The sequence below is a fragment of the Mycosarcoma maydis genome, chromosome 3 (assembly GCF_000328475.2).
Source record: "Mycosarcoma maydis chromosome 3, whole genome shotgun sequence".
NCBI classification, from domain to species: domain Eukaryota; kingdom Fungi; phylum Basidiomycota; class Ustilaginomycetes; order Ustilaginales; genus Mycosarcoma; species Mycosarcoma maydis.
In genome coordinates, this window is record NC_026480.1 from 826,857 (window position 1) to 844,485 (window position 17,629).

The window sequence follows — 17,629 nt, forward strand, 5'->3', positions numbered from 1 at the left end:
CGGTTCTTTCGAGCTGCATCTCTCTGTGCTCTGCTCGGCGCGCAGCCAGAACGTGGAAAATACGGATTCAAGATTCGTGAAGCACGTGACCGTATCCGCACCCAACGCGTTACGTGGGCGGTGTATTAATCTCAGAAATCGTGAACGGACCACAGACGATTTTTTTTTATTTATTTCTTAGATTTGCAATTTTGCAACGCATGCTGGCGACACGCTACAAACGACGGCCAAAGCGCAGCTGTTCGTTGTCTGTGAATCGGGCGGACAGTCGTGAGTGGAAGTTGATACGGCTGAAACAACCATTCACGATTCAGCGCCCCGCTTTGTTTCCTCCACTCACTGCCACCATATCTCTTGTCCTAGCCACCTACTTTGCCCCACTTAGCATTGGATCATCAACCTACAGTGCATCCTATATTCCGATATCGCGGACCACCTTCATCACTGCAATCCTATCTGATACCATTCCGTAGAGAAACTCGGCTTGCCCAAGAGGACCACTGCATTGCCGTCAGGACCACGTTGCGACTCACGTATTGTATCTAGCCAACCACTCAACAACCATCACACTATTCGCTCCAATCATCCCACGGTGCACGCAGCATCCAACACATAGCATCATGGACGCGGTGGCTTTGACGACATTGCTCTCCGACTCGACACAAAAGCTGGTCCAGTTGCACTCACAGATCGGTCATCCAGCCGAAGCGCTCCAAGCGGCGCTCGATGCCCTTCATCAAGCGCTCAAAACAGCAGTCGACGATCAGATCGGAAGGGTAGAGCGAGAGGCACACAATCTCTGTGCGGAATGCTCTCAAATCGAAGCTGACAATGCAGACATCAAGAGAGCGCTCGGAGACAAGTCGCTCGTCTCGAGTCCATCCTTGCAAAATGCAATTGGGAAAAGAATGGTCTCGGCTGCATCGACGCCTTCCTCCACCTCAGAGCCATCTTCCCCCGACTCGAAGCCTCTGTTACAACGCAGAGCACAACTACAGATCGACCAGACGCGTCTGAAAGCAACTTACTCCGCCAAAGAAGCTCAGCTTGATCGACTCTCTGCAAAGCTCCAGACCTACGTTCCGCTCCTCGGTTCCTTTGTCAAAGTACCCCGAGACGGCTCGCAAGATTCAGTAAACACTGAAGCTGTTCCGTCAGTCACGTTCCGTGACGTCTCTCAACCACGCATCGCGCTTTTCGAAGCTGAAATCATCCGATGTTCCAAAGAAGTTAACGCCAGAGCAGAACGACTCCAAACAAGCTTGCTCGAGATTGTACAGCTTTGGTCCGAACTCAACTTTGAGCCTGCACAGCCAGTAGCCCCTTGCGATGAGCACGTCTTCCAACCCGACCAGGCCGGTGACCAAGCGGATTGTGGTGGAGGTACGCTCGAATTTGATCGCGCTATCCTCTCTCATTTGCAGCTCGAACCCATGCACGATCAAGAGACACGCACTTTCATCGGCGAATTCATCAGCACAGAGCAGCCCCAACGTCGAGACGCAGCTTCATCTCGCAGCGACAGCCGAGCCATTGACGATCTGCTCGAGCAAACACCCACTCGCGCATCCCTCGGAGGTCAGCCAGTTAGGGACAGCGGTGACCTCGCATTGCAGCTCTCATCAGCAAGCAAGACCGCTTCAGAACCCCTTCCTCCTTCGCACCTCCTAGAACCCACCGAAGCCAATCTGGCGCGAGCAGCGACCAAATTGCAATGGCTCGAGGCAGAGAAGCAGCGTCGCGAGATGCTCATCCAAGAACTCTATGATGAGCTCAGCGAGCTCTGGGCCAAATTTGATGTGCCAGAGGAAGAGATGGATGCTTTCGTCATGGACCACAGAGGCAGCACCATGGATGTCATTCAAGCCTATCAGGCCGAACTCGACAAAATGAAGCAGCTCAAAGCGCAGCACATGTCGCTCTTCATTACCAAGACAAGGGAACGCATCGCCACGCTCTGGGACTCGCTCTTCCTCACCGATCACGAGCGCCAAGCCTCGTTCCCCCCATTCTTCATCGACGTTTCTGCAGATGCCGACCCCAACCTCGACGAGCCGCTTCCTACAGATGACATCCTGGCTTCGCACGAGCAGATGATCGACCTGCTTACCGAACAGGTTCGTGTCAAGGCGCCCGTTCTCAAAGTCATCGGCCGATACAAAGAGCTCCTTGATGAGGCAAGACAGCTCGACGAGTCAGCTTCCGATGGTTCGCGTCTCCTCGGTCGATCCAACCGCGGCGATCCGGGTCGTCTTTTGCGCGAAGAAAAGATGCGCAAGCGCGTCAAGGTCCAGAAGCCCAAGATCGAGGCAGAGCTACTCAAGGTCATCCCAGCATGGGAGGAGGAGCACGGCGAACCCTTTACCATCAACGGTGTCCGCTACCTTGACGAGCTCTTGGAACAGGTGGAGGGGTCCAAGGAGAACGCAAATCGAAAGAGAACAAGAACAACTTCTGGCGCACAGACCCCAGCGCCACCTGTCAGCGCACCAGCAAGTGCGAGGCGCGGTCCGCTGGCACCCTCAACAACATCAAATCGAGGCGTAACAGCAACGCCGATGCGATCAATGACTCCTCATCAAGGTACCATTAAAAAGCCACGGATCGCAGCAGCACCAGCCACTGTTGCAGCACCCTCCACAAGAACGCCATCGGTGAGGCAAGCCGCTGCACCAGCGTCCATATCGAGAATTGCCTCGGCTCGTGCCCCGATGTCCGCAGCACCCAAAGCGCAGTACGGCGGAGGCGCGGGCAGCATCTCACGACCTGCATCATCAATGGCGGGTGCCTACAGAACAGTGAGCACCGCCTCGTATGCTGCCGGCACCAGCAGCCCATCCCGCATCCCCGGTCCATCTCCTCATCTTGTGTCCAGACCATTTGGCGCACCTCCCTCTGTGCCAGGATACGCCTCGGTCTATGGAGCGCGCAGCGTCACAACCACCGCTTCGGCCGGTCTAGCCGCTAGGACGGTCAAGGCGCAGCGAGAGAGCTTTCGACCTCGTCCTTCGATCGTAGCCAAAGTTCCACGCAACGCCACCGTCGTTGGGGGTGTCGCTTCTACCAAAGACGCGGCTGCAGGCATTTCGCCAGGCCGAGCGAGCAAGTGGGGCGAGATGGGTCCTCCGCGTTGGCCAGTGGCAGGACAGCCTTCACATGCTCACCGTGACGTCTCTTGCGTCTCGGCGAGCAGCTCGAACCATACTGACATTACAACGCTCATCCATCCGGGAATCCCGCAAATGACGAGAACTGCAGAGCCGGTAAGAAGGGCAAGACGTGCACCGTCCATGTCGCTCGAGGCGTGCCTCGCCAACTTGGCAGCAGCTTCTTCACAGGGCAAGTCTCGGCTTGGCGATGCGGCACGGGATTTGGGCATCTCGTCGATTCGCAGCGTTTCTTCCTCGGACGATATCGTCAACCAGGCGGGCGAAGTTGCGGACCACGGCCACGACAAAACCGCGCGCGTCAGAGGGTGGAAGGACGGCCTACGCATCGCAGGCGCTGGACTGGACGACGAAGTCGATCTTGACGCCGATGCTGCTCCCACGTTGGCTCGTTCAGGCAGCAGCAACTGGGAGCTCGTAGGTGAAGCTGAGCCTGAGCCGACCTACTTTGCTGATCAGCATGCTGCTTTGGCAGCGTGAGCAGCTTCAGTGATTCGCTGTTCCGTTCATATACCCGGCTTCTGCTACTGGAACTCGTCTTCAAGCACGTCAATCTGCCCTTTGTTTCTTGTTGCTGTATTCTACTCTGTATCTTGCATTTGAGCATTTGTGCTCAACATCTTGTTCTTTCGGATGTAACCAACTGCGCATGTGTGGCAGTCGTGAGTGGCTAAGGATGTTCTCGAGCTGTATAAACAAGTGGCTCAATCTCGAATGAGGGGCACTAATACAACGCGGGGGACAGCCCAAAAATGCTCGACGTCATCTGCTGCCATGTGCCCGTGCGCTACAACAAAATGCACGAATCCGATATCCGACCGAATTCGGCTTTTGTCGTTGCCCATCGTGGTCTGGCGAAGCAGCGCTCACCTCGTCTTCACGTCCATCTTGTTAATTTTCACACGTCGTGCAGACAGCGCATCGTGCACGATGACGGGGGTCGTTTGCCTCAGAGCCGAGGCACGCTCCATAGCGATTCGAGCTTCGGCGTCGGTCACTGCTGCTGCTACTCGTACCTCTCCACCAGCCCAACAGGGCGAATATGCAAGCCGATCGGCCGCGTTGTCGGCCCGGCGCTCTTACTCGTACCACGCCATCTCTGGAAAAGGCAGAGTACTCTCCGTGTCAGCGTTTGAACCCAGTCAATTGTCTTGCTTCAGGCAGAGCCAGCGTCCACGTTCGGATGTACGACTGCTAAGCTCTCTTGTCACTCCGACGCGACTCGGCATGGATTCGGAAGCAGACCTTGGGCGCCACTTTTACCTGAACAAGGTGCTTGAACAATGGGCAGCCAAGCCGGCTACACGCATGACGCTTCGTCAGCTCATCTTCTTTGGTCGCACCCTCGGTCGAGATCGAGAGAAGATCCTCAAATCCGCCAACTACGTTCGCACCGAACTGCCAGTTCGAATCGCGCACCGTATTCGTGATCTCCAAGCACTTCCGTTTGTGGTCATGACAAACCAGCACCTCGAAGACGTCTATCAAAAATACTGGTCCGCTTTCGAGACGTTCCGTCGGTTCCCGCACATCAAGACAATGGACGATAACGAAAGGTTCTGCAATTTGCTGAGGCGCTTGCTGGATGATCATCTGACCATCATTCCAAGCCTGACCATCGGCATCGTGGAAAGTTCGCACCATCTTGGAGCAAAGCAGCTGGATAAGTTCATGGAGCGCATGCTGAGAAGTCGCATATCCAGACGCGTGCTCGCTGAACAACATATCGCCTTGAGCGAGGCATTGGACGATCCATTCCATTTCTTCAACGAGCCTGTACGCAGAACCGAGGGTGAAGAAGACTCGGAATCGCACGCTAGTACGGACGAAGTCGGTGACCATGTTGGCATTATTTACACTCGGCTCAGCGTAGCAAGCGTGGTCAACAAGGGCATCAAGCTTCTGACACAGATGTTTACCAATGTACAGGGGGTGGGGAAGCATCGGATACCAGAGGTCAAGGTGGATGGTGACTTGAAGGCGAGGTTTGCGTACATTCCAGAGCATCTGGAGTACATTGTTTTCGAGTTGCTCAAGAACGCGATTCGCGCGACCATCAGGAAGCACGCTCCAGAGCAGCAGACGGGTGTGGTGAGGGTGACAATTGTCGAAGGGCCGCCAGAGGAAGATTTGATCATCAGGATCAGCGATTCAGGCGGTGGGCTGCCGGATTTGATGACTCAGCTGTCGTCGCCTTCGCGTTCTGGAGCAGCGGCGGCGATGAAGCCGACTGCTGCGACACCGATGTTTGCCAGTGGTGCAGCGGGAGGGGTAGCAAACAATGTGGCTGCTGAGCCAAGTCTGCAAATGGATGCGCAGTATCCCATCCCTTTCCCTGACACAGGTCACATTGGTGGCTATCCGCCGCGTGGATCTCGAGCGCGCCTACTACACCGCGACGATGAGACGATCCCAGTGACACTGTCCGACGACACCATGGCAGGAACGATGCAAGTCGACGTCTCATCGTTCTACGCTGAACCATGGGCACAAGACTCGCTGCCCTCGTCGCGCACGTGGTCTGCACGTGGAGGCGTTGGTTCGGCTGGCGGAACAGGCGGATCGACACCTCCGAACGAGTTCGGCACGGTTGGTACATCTACCACTAGCACGCAAGGCTACTCTGATCCACTCATCGATGCTCTGTGTTCGTTTAGCAATGTACGCAAGCGTCTCGAGATTGAAGCGCGCCTCAGAGGTGCTTCACAGGACTCGACCGCGTCTGCCAACTATGGGCTTTCCTCCACCGCCCCACATGCTTCCTGCTCTTCGGCCACAACAAGCGCTGCAGCAGACCTCAACTCTGCAGGCCTCGGCACACGAGATCGATTCGACGCGCTCAAGTCGATCGGAAAATTCAAAGGGACCGTCACAGAACAAGTAGCCAAGCCTTCCACTTCGAACCGCAAACCGCTCGCCATGGAGGGAACAGGCCCCGCCGCTCTGCACACAGTCCACGTCGAGACAGGCCTCGGATTGCCCATGGCCAAAGTGTACTGCGACTTCTTTGGCGGGAGCTTGAGTTTCCGAAGTTTGGACGGTCACTCTACCGATATATACGTGAGGTTGCCAAAGTTGGGCACGAACAAGGAGACAATTGAAGAGATTGTCTTGTAGTCGGAATACCAGATGCATTCGATTCGGAGGCGAGACAGTTGGGTTGACGCAGTGGGTTGGGTTCGGCTGAAAGCAGAGTAGATGACGACGAAGCTTGGGTCGAGGATGCAGTGGTGGGACAAGCGCTACGACGATGCATCGACCGTTCGCTGCTGAACGCGTTTGAGTTTGTCCAGAATATCGTCTCGCTCGCGCACGAGATGGAACAGAGTCAATTCCAACTCGCTCTTCCTATCCGCTGACGCCTTGAGCAACGCTCTGGACGCATCTGGGTGCGCGGCTTCACGGATGAGCTCTGCATCGCGCAACCGATGCTGCTCGTGATCCAATAAGGGAGCCGCTCGGGTCGGGGCAAGTGGTTGGTTCAGATCGATCGCCTTGGTATCCTTGAGATCATGCAGTCGCATACCGAGGTAGTAGCTACCGGGTACAATGACGAGTGCGGAAAACGCGGCGATCCAATTACGCATGGGCACGCGAGGCCGTCCACCGCGACCTACGTTGCGAGGCATCTGCTGTTGTCGCCTGGCTGCACTGCAAAATGTTCGTCGTTCGACTGTTGCGTTTGTTGCACACGTGGATTTGCGCGCGCAAGTCCGAGCGAGGAGCGACTGTGCTGAAATCGCTGGCGCTGTTGCGTTGCTGAGACGGTTACGCAGTTGTTGCGCAGCACCATTCATTGCTGGCAGCCAAGTGGTCGAGATGCGTGGAATCCGTGACTCGATGTAATCCGCGAGTGATGCTGCACTTTCGTGCTTTTTGATCTCTGCTCTGCTCCTTGGCGCTACCTCGTCGAGCTCGATCCCAGAGCGCGTCGATGGAGCGGTCGCATGATGCGAACAAGTGGATGTCGAAGCTTGAGCCAAATGCGCAATCACTCTGCTACGATGAGAGTGCGCCTGAATGCCTGTCTGACGAACGCCGAAATCAAGTCCCCGGATCATCACGTTCCAGCCATCGCGCAAATTTGTCGAGAACCATACAAGAGGCCTGCTGTTCAGCATTCGTGTGACGACCGACGCGAAACGAGGCGGTAAAGGTCGCACGATGGTCGCAATGAGAATGGCGCCGAGTGTCGGCTCGATCGGTGACGTTGCTGGTAGATGGTCTCGCGTGTACGCGAATCGAGCTTCGTCGGTCTCGGCAGGACTCGTCATCAGCGCTTTAGAATCTGCGACGCGAACAGTAGCAATTTTTTGCCATTCGATGCCTGTGTGCGATGCAGACTTGTTGAAAGAAAGCAGACCAGGTGCTCCGGGCTGAAAAGCCTTGCCGATCAAAAACGATGTCGCTCGCCTCTCGAGCCGTCGCATCATGGCGTTAAGACGGCCTTCGTACGCCCATATCCCTGTTGTCAGCACCGAAATACATTGTGGTGAAGGTCTCGAAGTCGATGCATCAGGCTGCGCTGTGCCAAGTCCAAGCTTTTTCCTTCTCCGCCAGAGCTCGTCGTTCATACGGTGCGCCACCACGATGTCGGTCATGATACGATCGCCGACCAGCAAGATACTCCCGTGGGATCCCTGATCCACTGGAATCTGAGTTTTGATGATTCTGCGCCTTTCGCGCAAGTACTTCTTGCTTTGGCGACTAGATCCGGCTTCGATCGAGGCGGAACCAGGTGGCATCTGCTGTGCGTGGGCCAGAGTTGTCTCACGGTCATGTGAGAGAGCAACAAAGTACTCGAGAGCTTCCGTGGCGCATCCTAGCGCAGGTTTCTTGTGCTTATGACAGAGGACGGGGACGTTGAGAGCGCGGCTGAGTGATTCAGCACCCAAACCGGAGGGATCGTCGGAAGAGCCGCTCGAATTGCTGACGATGAGGATGTTCTCGCGACCAAAGACACGCTGACAGCGCTGCCATGCTTCTGAGATAGACGGCTCGAGCACGTCCGAGTGTGGCGCTGTGAGGCAGTTGTCCTTGTCAAATACGAGGTAGCGCACGCCGTTGGCATGGAGCGCTTCCCAGTCGAGGTGGCGAATGTCGGGGACTTGGACGTGAGGCACCACCAAAGACGGGCGAACCATGACCGCAAGAACGGCCACGACTCCGGAGAGGTTGCCCATGATGTCTTCTCTGTAATCAGCTTTGCAACTGTCACTGGATAGAGCTGAGTTGTACGTGATTGGAATGAACTGGATGGTTGAACGTTGCTTTCCACTCTCGGGAATCGGCTTTGTTCCTTTTTGGCTCCACAAAAATTGGAACATTCACAATTCACAATTCACAGATTCACGATTGTTTTTCTGTGTTTTTTTTGGTCCGAGATTTCTTTGTGCATTGTCAGAAGATTTGACGGCAAAATCAGGGTGCAGGCTTCACGAAACCTTTCTTCATTGCCTTAGCTTACTATACGTTCAAAGAGCATTACAGACCAAAAAGCGCAAGCATGTCTGCAGCAGCTACGACCAGACAATCTGGAACATCAGGCTCGGCGACCAAGGACAACAAGCCCAAACGAACTAGGAAACGGATGAGGAACAAGAAGCGTACCACCGAAGTTGAAGACAGCAGCAGCGACGACACGAGCGACGACGAAGAAAAGTTCAACGTCAAAGTTGCACTGGCCGCAGAGCCAAAGGTAACACCGAAAAAGTCGACACCTGACTCGGACTCGGATTCTGATTCGGATTCTGATTCTGACTCGGACAAAGATGGAGAAGAAGCCGAGCTGGACGGGAAGCGCAAGAGGAAGCGAAAACGTACTCAAAAGAACAAGACCAAAGACAACGCTGGCAAGCCCACAGCTCCGTCCACAAACACCCTTGCAACAACAAACGCAGCGATACCAGTGAGTCTGGCTCCGCATCAGATCGGTCCCGATCCAAACACTGATCTGCGATTGAGCGATCAGGCCAAGCAGGCGATCCAATACGCTCAAGTCTACGTCAAGGACAAGTCGCAATGGAAGTTCAACAAGGCGAAGCAGAACTGGCTTTTACGCAATGCGCTCTCAGTACCGCCGTCCGACTACGACGCATCTCTTGCCCGAAAGCAAGTCGAAAGCTCTTCGGCTACAGAAGGCGCAGCGGAGGACGCAGAGACAGCCGAGGACGGAGAAAACTTTGTCCCGAACGACTTTGTGCCTGTCGTGAGTGCGTATCTGACTAGTGTGATGGGCGGTGCTCGTCAGAGGCTGATCGAGTCACTCAAGGAGGCAATCAATGCACCTGTCGTCTCAATATCGCCACCACAACCTTCGACAGAAGACGAGGTCGACAAAGCGATAAGCACAAATGAACAGAGTATCGACGGTGCAACAGCCGAAGGTGAACGGAAAAAATCAGTTTCATTTGCTAACTTGGCTCTCGAGTCGGAGCAAAAAGAGGAAGCGGCCGAAGCAGCAGGGCTTCCGGCCGGTACGGATCCCCAAGCCGTAGAGTTGCGCAGACAACGGGCGAAACAAATGCTGAACCACATGGGCGAGGTTTTGTGATCATTGCCAAAGCAGTCACATTGTGATTCATTCACGGAACGAATTCGTGTGAGGAGACGAGAGACATATCAGGGAAGCGTCCAGTCGGACTCGATGGGATCCTGAGAATCCGACTGCTCCCCACGCTCTTTAAGCGGCTTGCAGATGTCGAGCGTATCCGGGCCAAGCATTGGGTCAACCGCACAAACGCTGTTATCAGAGCCAGAGTTTGGTGCATGTGTCAGAACAAGGCATCCGCCCGATAAAGTAGTAACGTACGCTTAGCTTACATACCCCGTATAGTTGCCTGGCTTGGGGTGAAAAGCGTCGAAGTGCGACATGGGCACGATGCAGCAGTGAGTCCAATGGTTCTCGACGGGGTACGCAGGGCAGCCCGAGGTGGATTTGAGACCCGCCTTGCCGTCATACTGAAGATCACAACGCGGGGCTGAAGCGGCGACCTGCAGAGCAGCGACACTCGCAAGCAGAAGCACGGTAAAGGTAGAAGTCTGCATTCTGAGTGCAAGGGGCGACAGAAAACACTAGAAAATGACAGAAGTGGCCAATTGTGGTTCCTTGGCTGTATATCTCGAGTCACTTTATATCTTTTGGGAATGCAGGCATTGTTCATATTGAAAGAGTAGCAACCGAGCTCCTTGTTCCTTCAAATCACGTCAAGAAGATGAACAACGTCGACTACCACTTATTGACCTGTGGAAGTGGGCTTTGTGGGGACTCGTTCTCTTGGCGCATATCACCAATGAGAGGTCGTCACATTTTGACAGCTACTCATTTCATTGACACCCCTGTTTCCAGCCAATCCACTGTCCACCAGAAGCAGGATGCTTAACTGTAAAGCAAGGCTAATGGAGAGAAGTGATTTCGTCGCTTTGACATCAACCCACGTTGACACTTCTTGTGGTGTTTCGGCGCTCGACTCCTCTGACGCTAGTGCTCGTTCAAGCGAGAAAGCAGGCCACGAAACATCAAGGACACCATCATAGCCTGTAACTCAGTGCAACATACTTGGCGGCACCCACATGGCACGCTTCCTGATATTACTCAGTGCACTCCCAAGATTTTCAGCATAAATCCGTGCGCACACCAGATGCCCACTTTCTGTCACATCCATGATAAACACAAAGCACTCCGCTACAAAGGCACTACTCGATTCTCCCGCGTTGTGGCGCGACTTGAGGGACCCCTGAGCCCTCTTCAAACGAGCCAACGTAGAGTGAGGCGTCGCGCAACAAACATTGTACTAAACTTCTACGTAGTCAATGGTGTCGATCACGCAGCTGCGATAAAATTGAATGGTGATGGACTGCTTGGATCTGAGCATGTCAGGCCTACTTTTGCTCGCTAAGCACCTTTCGAACTATCCTCTCGACCATACCTTCGAGAGCCTGGGACGAAGCAGGACCCACCGCATGCCCGACTGCCTCTCTTCCGGCATCAAGGCTGTTGACAGCGTCAGCATGCTCCTCTGCATCCCGTTCGAGCGAGCCCAGCACAGCGCGGTGTACGTACTTGCCCACCATGTCGAGTTCCACATTCACCGTGTCCCCAGGCTTCTTTTTGCTCAGTCCAATCACCTCCTGCGTATGCGCGATGAGCATCACGTTGAACTCGACAATTTCCTTCTTGGGCGTCTGCGCATCTTGTCGGATATCGCCCGCTGTTGAGTTGGAAGGCAGCAGACCGCCTGTCGCGGGTGATACCTCGATCAATGTCAAAGAGGCGCCGTCGAGGGTCACGTAGCCTTTGGGAATCAGGTATGGCGAGAGAGTGGATGGCAGAGGCAGAGAGTCAGGCTTATACTGCAGCCTCAAGGTGATCGTGAGCGCATTCCCATTGGGTACGACCGATCGGATAAGGGCCGTAGTGTCAACGTGACCCTGGACAAAGTGTCCGCCAAAGCGAGTGTGTGCATCCATTGCACGTTCACAGTTGACCGCATCACCCACTTTGAGATCTCCCAAATTGGTCTTCTTGAGTGTTTCAGGTGCCACACCTATTTTGAAGTATCCACCGTCGTTGGATTCCGAAGCGTCAAATTCTGTGACGGTAAGACACGTGCCGTTGACGGCGATGCTATCTCCGATATGACAGTCCTTGAGGATGGCGGCAGATTTACCGATGGTCATCGAATAGCCTCCTCCTCCTGACTTCGATGCATCTTGAGGCGAGATATCAATGATAGGAGCCAGAAGCTCGACTTTGATGCGCCAGCAAAAGACGTAAGACGAGTGAAGGTGAGGAGTTATGTCAGCGAAAGCGAGAATTCCTAGCATGCTTTGCTGCGGTTCATTCAGACCTACCGATTCCTGTGAACATTGCTGCAAGACTTGAGTAAGGCAAAGCTAGCTTGGAATATTCTCTGTCCCGTTCGTTTACTTATGCCTCCAAGGGGATGATGGTCGAAGGTGAGAAGTAGAAGGACAAGCTTAGGTCAGGCGACCGCGGCTTCCAATCGGATTCATGATCGTTGAACAGCCGGCTTTTAGAACGGACTTTGCTCAGGGTCTTAAAACTCCACATTGTGATTCTAGTCTCGTGCGATAAGAAGGAATCTTTCGGTGAAATTCCGTCTGTCGTTCTTGGCTTGTGCGTTTTCAGGCAGAAAGCACATCATACATGCTCTTCTTCGTTCGTGATTTGAGAAAGTGACTCGGAAGAAGAAGAAAGAGGAGCAAGCACACCACATTCGTGATTTTCACACGCTCCGCCTTCCACCAACTGTTGCCAACATCAACGATCTCAGCACTTCTAGTATCATGTCAGCAACTCAGGGAATCAACGTAGCCATCATCGGCGTCGGCCTCGTAGGCACTTCGGTCATCCAGCAGCTTACCACCGTTTCTTCTCTCGCGTCGAAACTGCACATTGTAGCGCTTCAAAACAGCAAAAAGACACTTCTCAGCACGCCCACCTCTCCCATCTCTCTCACCGGCTCTGCTGACTGGAAGACTCTGCTTGCCAACAGCGCTACTTCGGCTCTTGCTCTTCCCGATCTCGTTCTCGAGCTTCAAAAGATCACTCGCGACTCGGGACGCCATACCGCCGTAGTCGATAACACATCGGACGAAACGGTGGCCGCTTTCTACCCTCATTTTCTTGCTGCTGGTCTGAGCGTTGTCACTCCTAACAAGAAAGCTTTTTCGGGACCTATTGAGCTGTACCAAGATATCCTCAAGTACAAGACGAACGACCTGGTTGGCTCCAATGGTGCACTGGTGTACCAGGAGTCGACGGTGGGTGCTGGTTTGCCCATCATCTCTACGCTCAGCGATCTGGTCAACACCGGCGACGAGATCACAAAGATTGAGGGTGTCTTTTCGGGAACGCTTTCATACATCTTTAACGAATTCTCAACTCCCAAGGGTGGAGATAAGAAGTTTTCGGACATTGTCAAGTTTGCCAAGGAGAATGGTTACACGGAGCCCCACCCGAACGATGACTTGTCGGGATCGGACGTCGCTCGTAAACTCGCCATCCTCTCCAGGCTGGTGCCTGAGCTGAAAGATGCTCTTCCTCAGGGATACCTGAGCGTGCCCACGCACTCATTGACCCCGCCACCGCTAGCCGATGTTGCTTCGGGCGAAGAATATGTCAAGCGCCTTCCGGAGTTCGACGTTGACTACGATAAGCTGAACAAGGAAGCCTTCGATGCAGGATCGGTGCTGCGCTACGTCGGTGTGATCGATGTCCAGAAGAAGGAGATCAAGGCATCATTGGAAACATACCCAGCTACCCATCCGTTCGCATCGTCGCTCAGCGGTTCGGACAACATCATCGCCTTCCACACAAAGAGGTACTCGGCCCGTCCACTGTTGGTCCAAGGCTCCGGTGCTGGTGCTGATGTTACGGCGATGGGTGTTGTTGCCGACCTCATCAAGATTGCCGAGCGTCGTTCGTAGAGCATCATGTATTGTGCCAATGGGTACGCTTGATAACGCTACACCCTCACACGATTCAAATGACAGGCCCTGATTCCCTAAAGAGAGCACTATACTGGGCTGCAACAATGTTTTAAGCAGTGAGTAAGTGTGGATTCGTGACTGTTTCAATCAAAGACGACCTTCTTGCCTTGAGGCTTGACCTGGGCCATAAGTTCCTTCTGCTTCTGTTTTGCGATCCACGATGGGTGCATTTCTTGCGACTTGGCCGCCGGTGCTGGTGCTGGTTTCGTCTCTCTTGCACTATTCCTGCTCTCGACCGGGAAAGCTGATCGTTCCGGCCTCGGCACAAATGGACGCTTGGGCTGCTTCGGCAATGGCGCCACAGCGCCACCCCAACCACCGTCGCTCTTGGCTGGAGCCTGGAAAGCTGGTGGTCTCTGTCTTGCTCCACTACTCGTCGGTGCGACACATTCCAGCTTGGCTACTTTCTTTTTCTCGCGCATCTTGATGTGATTGGCGTTGGAACCGTATTTCTTCTCGTAGAGCGCTTTGCGTGCGCGTTGGCCCATACGATTCTTGCGTTCTTTTTTGGTCCCGGATCGAAGCTCGGATAGATCGCGATCGGCAAGGTCTGCTTCTGCGTCCGACCACTCATCGTCAGATCGACCAGCGATAAAGCCTGTGGAAAGGGAAGGGAGGAATGTTGAAGAAGAGGATTTGGTTTTCTTTGAAGGCTTTGAGGCTGATGATGTGGCTTTTCGTTTGCGGCGAGGCTCGGCGCTGGAAGATGCATCGGATTCCGATTCTGAATCCGAGCCGGAGTCTTGCTGATCGTCACTCTCTGATGCAGAGTCGTCAGTTTCCTCTTCGTCGCTTGACGCATCATCACTAGATACATCTGACTCCGCTCCCGCCTTGCGCTTGCGGTTTGGCAGTCCTGGATCGTCTACAAGCCCAGACTCATCGCCAGATTCAGATCCAATCATGTCGTCCCACTGTGACAGATCTCCGAGCGCCTTCATCTTTTCTCGTCCTATCCTCATAAGTTCCTCCTCATCTGCTTGCTCTTCCTGGTCCTCGTGATTATTATCGAAGAGTGGCCATCGACGAGGCGCGTCATCTTCCAAATCGGATTCGTCTTCGGATCCGGACCATTCTCGTTGCTCCTCGTCCTCTTGGTCATCCTCTAGCTTCGCCTTGGCTTTGCCCTTACCATCCACCTCAGCTTCTTTCTTGACGCTAGATTCGATGCCTGCGAGTTTCTTCAAGTCTTCAACAAACTTGCCTACTTGATCAGCCAACATCTTAGACGAAGTGATTTTTGCTTTTACCCTCTCGGCTGCTCTGTCTGCTTCTCTCGAAGCACGCTCGAAAAGAACACCTTCTCCAAGCAACTCTTCCTCTCTCACCATTTGTAGATACACGTATTCCTCTTGGTCCGCGCTCGCCAACTCGGCTGATCGAGGCAAGAGCCTAGCTTTGACCATCTTAGTGATCAGTGCACGACTGGCAAGCAGGTTGATATCGATTGACTTGAGCGCTGTCAGCTCGTTTTGCACAAGTTCAGCCTGATCTGCCAACGAAGGCTTTTTCTGAAGCCCTTTGAGCTTCTTGACGAGTTTCTGTACTTCGAACGCTTTGGTCTTCTTAGCGGTTGCCCGAAGTGTTTTGGCGACATGATGAAGCTTTGTTCGTGCTTTTGCTGTGTCGACGGCTGATCTCTGAGAATTCTGATCGCCGCTTTGAGCCTCAGCTTTGCGCCCCGCTTCGCTGTCGTCGGCTTCACTCTGCTCAGCATCAGAGTGAGTAGTTGAAGCGTCGTCTCGAACCGAGTTCTCGGTGGTGGTTGCTTGTTCGTCCTCGATAGTTGACCGACTGGACGTGGCTTCTGAAACGGATCGTGAAGAGGCTTGAGACGAAGGAGATACCCTCTTCTGCTTCCATACAGCCTTTGTTCCCATAGCGATGAACTGCAGCTGAGGCTGTTGAGTGGATGGTGAATGGTACTGATAGGAGCAAGAATCAAGATCCAATCGTGAATTGGTGAATCGTGAATGTTTCTCATAGCCAGAAGAAAAAGTCGCGAGTGACAGAGTGGAGAAATGGACCAGATTCCAAAATTTTTGTTCGGGAACCGGGAGGCCATGTGGGGAACACTCTAACATCTCAACCTAAAAAGCGTGGAGCACGAAGCACGAAGCACAGAGTCGTGAGTGGCGCGTGGCGTGTGGCGCACGCTCACAGCGGCAATTTAGTCGGCGTCTTGAAAGGTGTGACTCAATGTGGTCTTCGCACGCTCAAGGACCAAGGTTGAGGGGGCTCACTAATCAACCGATCGCGCACTCGAGACTCACAAGTCTGAGCCACCATCAACGCCTCTATCTTGCAGCTTCAAGGATCGAGACATCAAGAAATGCTGTTCAGACCTCTCTTGGCCGCTCGCGCAGCCTCGAGGGACTTTGCCTCGGCTCGCGCCCTGGCGCGACACGGTGCGAGCATGGCTATTCGTTGGTACACACCCGGAACACTGAAAATCAATGCGGAGCGTATGATGAAGACGCTTCACGATACATGCGAATGGGGCTCAGCGCACCGATATGGCCCTGGCTCATTCGAAACAGGGATGGCTCGGCTCACGCTAGACGAGAATGATGCTAGTGTTCGACGCTGGTTGGCGGACGAAGCGACGAAGTTGGGTTGCTCAGTGACTGTGGACGAGATGGGCAACATGTTCATGGTGAAGCAAGCCAAGCGATCCGGGCATCCGACTGCTATGGGAAGCCATCTCGACACGCAGCCGACCGGTGGGAGGTACGATGGCATTCTTGGTATCATGGCCGGCCTGGAGGCGCTGCGTACATTGAACGATCACAATGTGGAGACAGAGTTTCCGGTGGCTTTGGTCAACTGGACCAACGAGGAAGGTGCGCGCTTTCCGCAGTCGATCGTAGGATCAGGCGTATGGTGTGGTGACGTACCTCTTGAAAGGGCGTGGATGCTGCAGGATGTCAAGGATCGCGCCTTGACGATGAAGTCCGAGCTGTCCAAAATTGGATTCTTGGGGGAAACACGCTGCAGCCACGAGGCAACACCGCTAGCTGCACACTTTGAGCTGCATATCGAGCAGGGGCCGATTCTGGAAGCAAGCGGTAAGAAGGTGGGCATCGTTCAAGGAGGTCAAGCGTACAAGTGGTTCGACATCAGCCTTCGCGGTCGAGAGTGTCATACTGGTTCAACGCCGTTTGAGACGCGGTCAGATGCGATGCTGTGTGCGTCAAAGATCATCGTCGAGAGTAATCGCATTGCCAAGGAGCACAAAGGACTCGCTAGCACTGTAAGTACTATGCGATGAAAAGAGTCCACAACCTCCCTGTTTGGATTCTGACGCATCTTTTGACACGTCTTCTATGGGTGGTTGATCACGACAGGGCATCCTACGTCTATCGCCAGGCAGCGTCAATACCTGTGCAGGCCATGTGCTTTTCACGCTCGATGTGAGGCATCCTTCGACGGACAGACTGACTGCGCTCTGCAGTGAGATCGAGGCGGCTGCACATCGGATAGCGTCGCAAGAAAGCGAGAAGGGGTGTCAAGTGGATTGGGTCGAAACATTCCACAGTCCGGCGATCACGTTTCATCCTGATTGCATCTCGAGCGTGCGTAAAGCGGTGGAGGTCAATTGCGGTGCCGAGCAGGGAGTAGACATCTACAGCGGGGCAGGACACGACACATGTTCGACAAGCAAGGTTTGCCCTTCGAGCATGATCTTTATTCCTAGCAAGGATGGCATCTCGCATAATCCAAGAGAGTACTCGTCGCCAGAAGACTGCGCGATTGGAGCCCAAGTGCTGATGGACGCTGCGCTGCTGTACGACGCTCAACGGAAAGGATAAGCGGCTCGTTCACGTTTGGATCGGCATTGGTCAAAAGTCTTGAAAATTGTCTCTGCTAGTCCTTGTGAGCATGCAGATAACTTACGTTGGATGCGTGGATCGATGCACCTAAGTCACGAGACTCGCCGACTTGCT

At 54.0% G+C, this 17,629-nt stretch overlaps 9 protein-coding genes across 9 annotated transcripts; 5 read left to right on the forward strand and 4 right to left on the reverse strand.

Moving 5' to 3' along the window:
- Positions 1-620: 620 nt before the first annotated feature.
- On the forward strand, positions 621-3,647 carry UMAG_11360 (uncharacterized protein; the record flags this gene model as incomplete). Its single annotated transcript, XM_011389719.1, has 1 exon — positions 621-3,647. One exon carries the CDS (start codon positions 621-623, stop codon positions 3,645-3,647), a length of 3,027 nt encoding a protein of 1,008 aa, XP_011388021.1.
- Positions 3,648-4,394: 747 nt separating this feature from the next.
- UMAG_11361 (uncharacterized protein) lies at positions 4,395-6,284 on the forward strand (the record flags this gene model as incomplete). Its single annotated transcript, XM_011389720.1, has 1 exon — positions 4,395-6,284. The coding sequence occupies one exon, from the start codon at positions 4,395-4,397 to the stop codon at positions 6,282-6,284; it is 1,890 nt and encodes a 629-aa protein (XP_011388022.1).
- A 125-nt stretch (positions 6,285-6,409) lies between these two features.
- Positions 6,410-8,350, reverse strand: UMAG_01705 (phosphatidylglycerophosphatase; the record flags this gene model as incomplete). The annotated part of the gene is made up of 1 exon (XM_011389378.1): positions 6,410-8,350. The coding sequence occupies one exon, from the start codon at positions 8,348-8,350 to the stop codon at positions 6,410-6,412; it is 1,941 nt and encodes a 646-aa protein (XP_011387680.1).
- Positions 8,351-8,673: 323 nt separating this feature from the next.
- Positions 8,674-9,720, forward strand: UMAG_01706 (uncharacterized protein; the record flags this gene model as incomplete). Its single annotated transcript, XM_011389379.1, has 1 exon — positions 8,674-9,720. One exon carries the CDS (start codon positions 8,674-8,676, stop codon positions 9,718-9,720), a length of 1,047 nt encoding a protein of 348 aa, XP_011387681.1.
- A 68-nt stretch (positions 9,721-9,788) lies between these two features.
- On the reverse strand, positions 9,789-10,214 carry UMAG_11362 (uncharacterized protein; the record flags this gene model as incomplete). The annotated part of the gene is made up of 2 exons (XM_011389721.1): positions 9,789-9,909; positions 9,994-10,214. 2 exons carry the CDS (start codon positions 10,212-10,214, stop codon positions 9,789-9,791), a joined length of 342 nt encoding a protein of 113 aa, XP_011388023.1.
- Positions 10,215-11,048: 834 nt separating this feature from the next.
- On the reverse strand, positions 11,049-12,036 carry UMAG_11363 (riboflavin synthase; the record flags this gene model as incomplete). The annotated part of the gene is made up of 2 exons (XM_011389722.1): positions 11,049-11,917; positions 12,021-12,036. The coding sequence occupies 2 exons, from the start codon at positions 12,034-12,036 to the stop codon at positions 11,049-11,051; spliced, it is 885 nt and encodes a 294-aa protein (XP_011388024.1).
- Positions 12,037-12,476: 440 nt separating this feature from the next.
- UMAG_01708 (putative homoserine dehydrogenase) lies at positions 12,477-13,619 on the forward strand (the record flags this gene model as incomplete). The annotated part of the gene is made up of 1 exon (XM_011389380.1): positions 12,477-13,619. One exon carries the CDS (start codon positions 12,477-12,479, stop codon positions 13,617-13,619), a length of 1,143 nt encoding a protein of 380 aa, XP_011387682.1.
- A 146-nt stretch (positions 13,620-13,765) lies between these two features.
- On the reverse strand, positions 13,766-15,562 carry UMAG_01709 (uncharacterized protein; the record flags this gene model as incomplete). Its single annotated transcript, XM_011389381.1, has 1 exon — positions 13,766-15,562. The coding sequence occupies one exon, from the start codon at positions 15,560-15,562 to the stop codon at positions 13,766-13,768; it is 1,797 nt and encodes a 598-aa protein (XP_011387683.1).
- Positions 15,563-16,014: 452 nt separating this feature from the next.
- UMAG_01710 (uncharacterized protein) lies at positions 16,015-17,494 on the forward strand (the record flags this gene model as incomplete). The annotated part of the gene is made up of 2 exons (XM_011389382.1): positions 16,015-16,935; positions 17,030-17,494. 2 exons carry the CDS (start codon positions 16,015-16,017, stop codon positions 17,492-17,494), a joined length of 1,386 nt encoding a protein of 461 aa, XP_011387684.1.
- Positions 17,495-17,629: the final 135 nt, after the last annotated feature.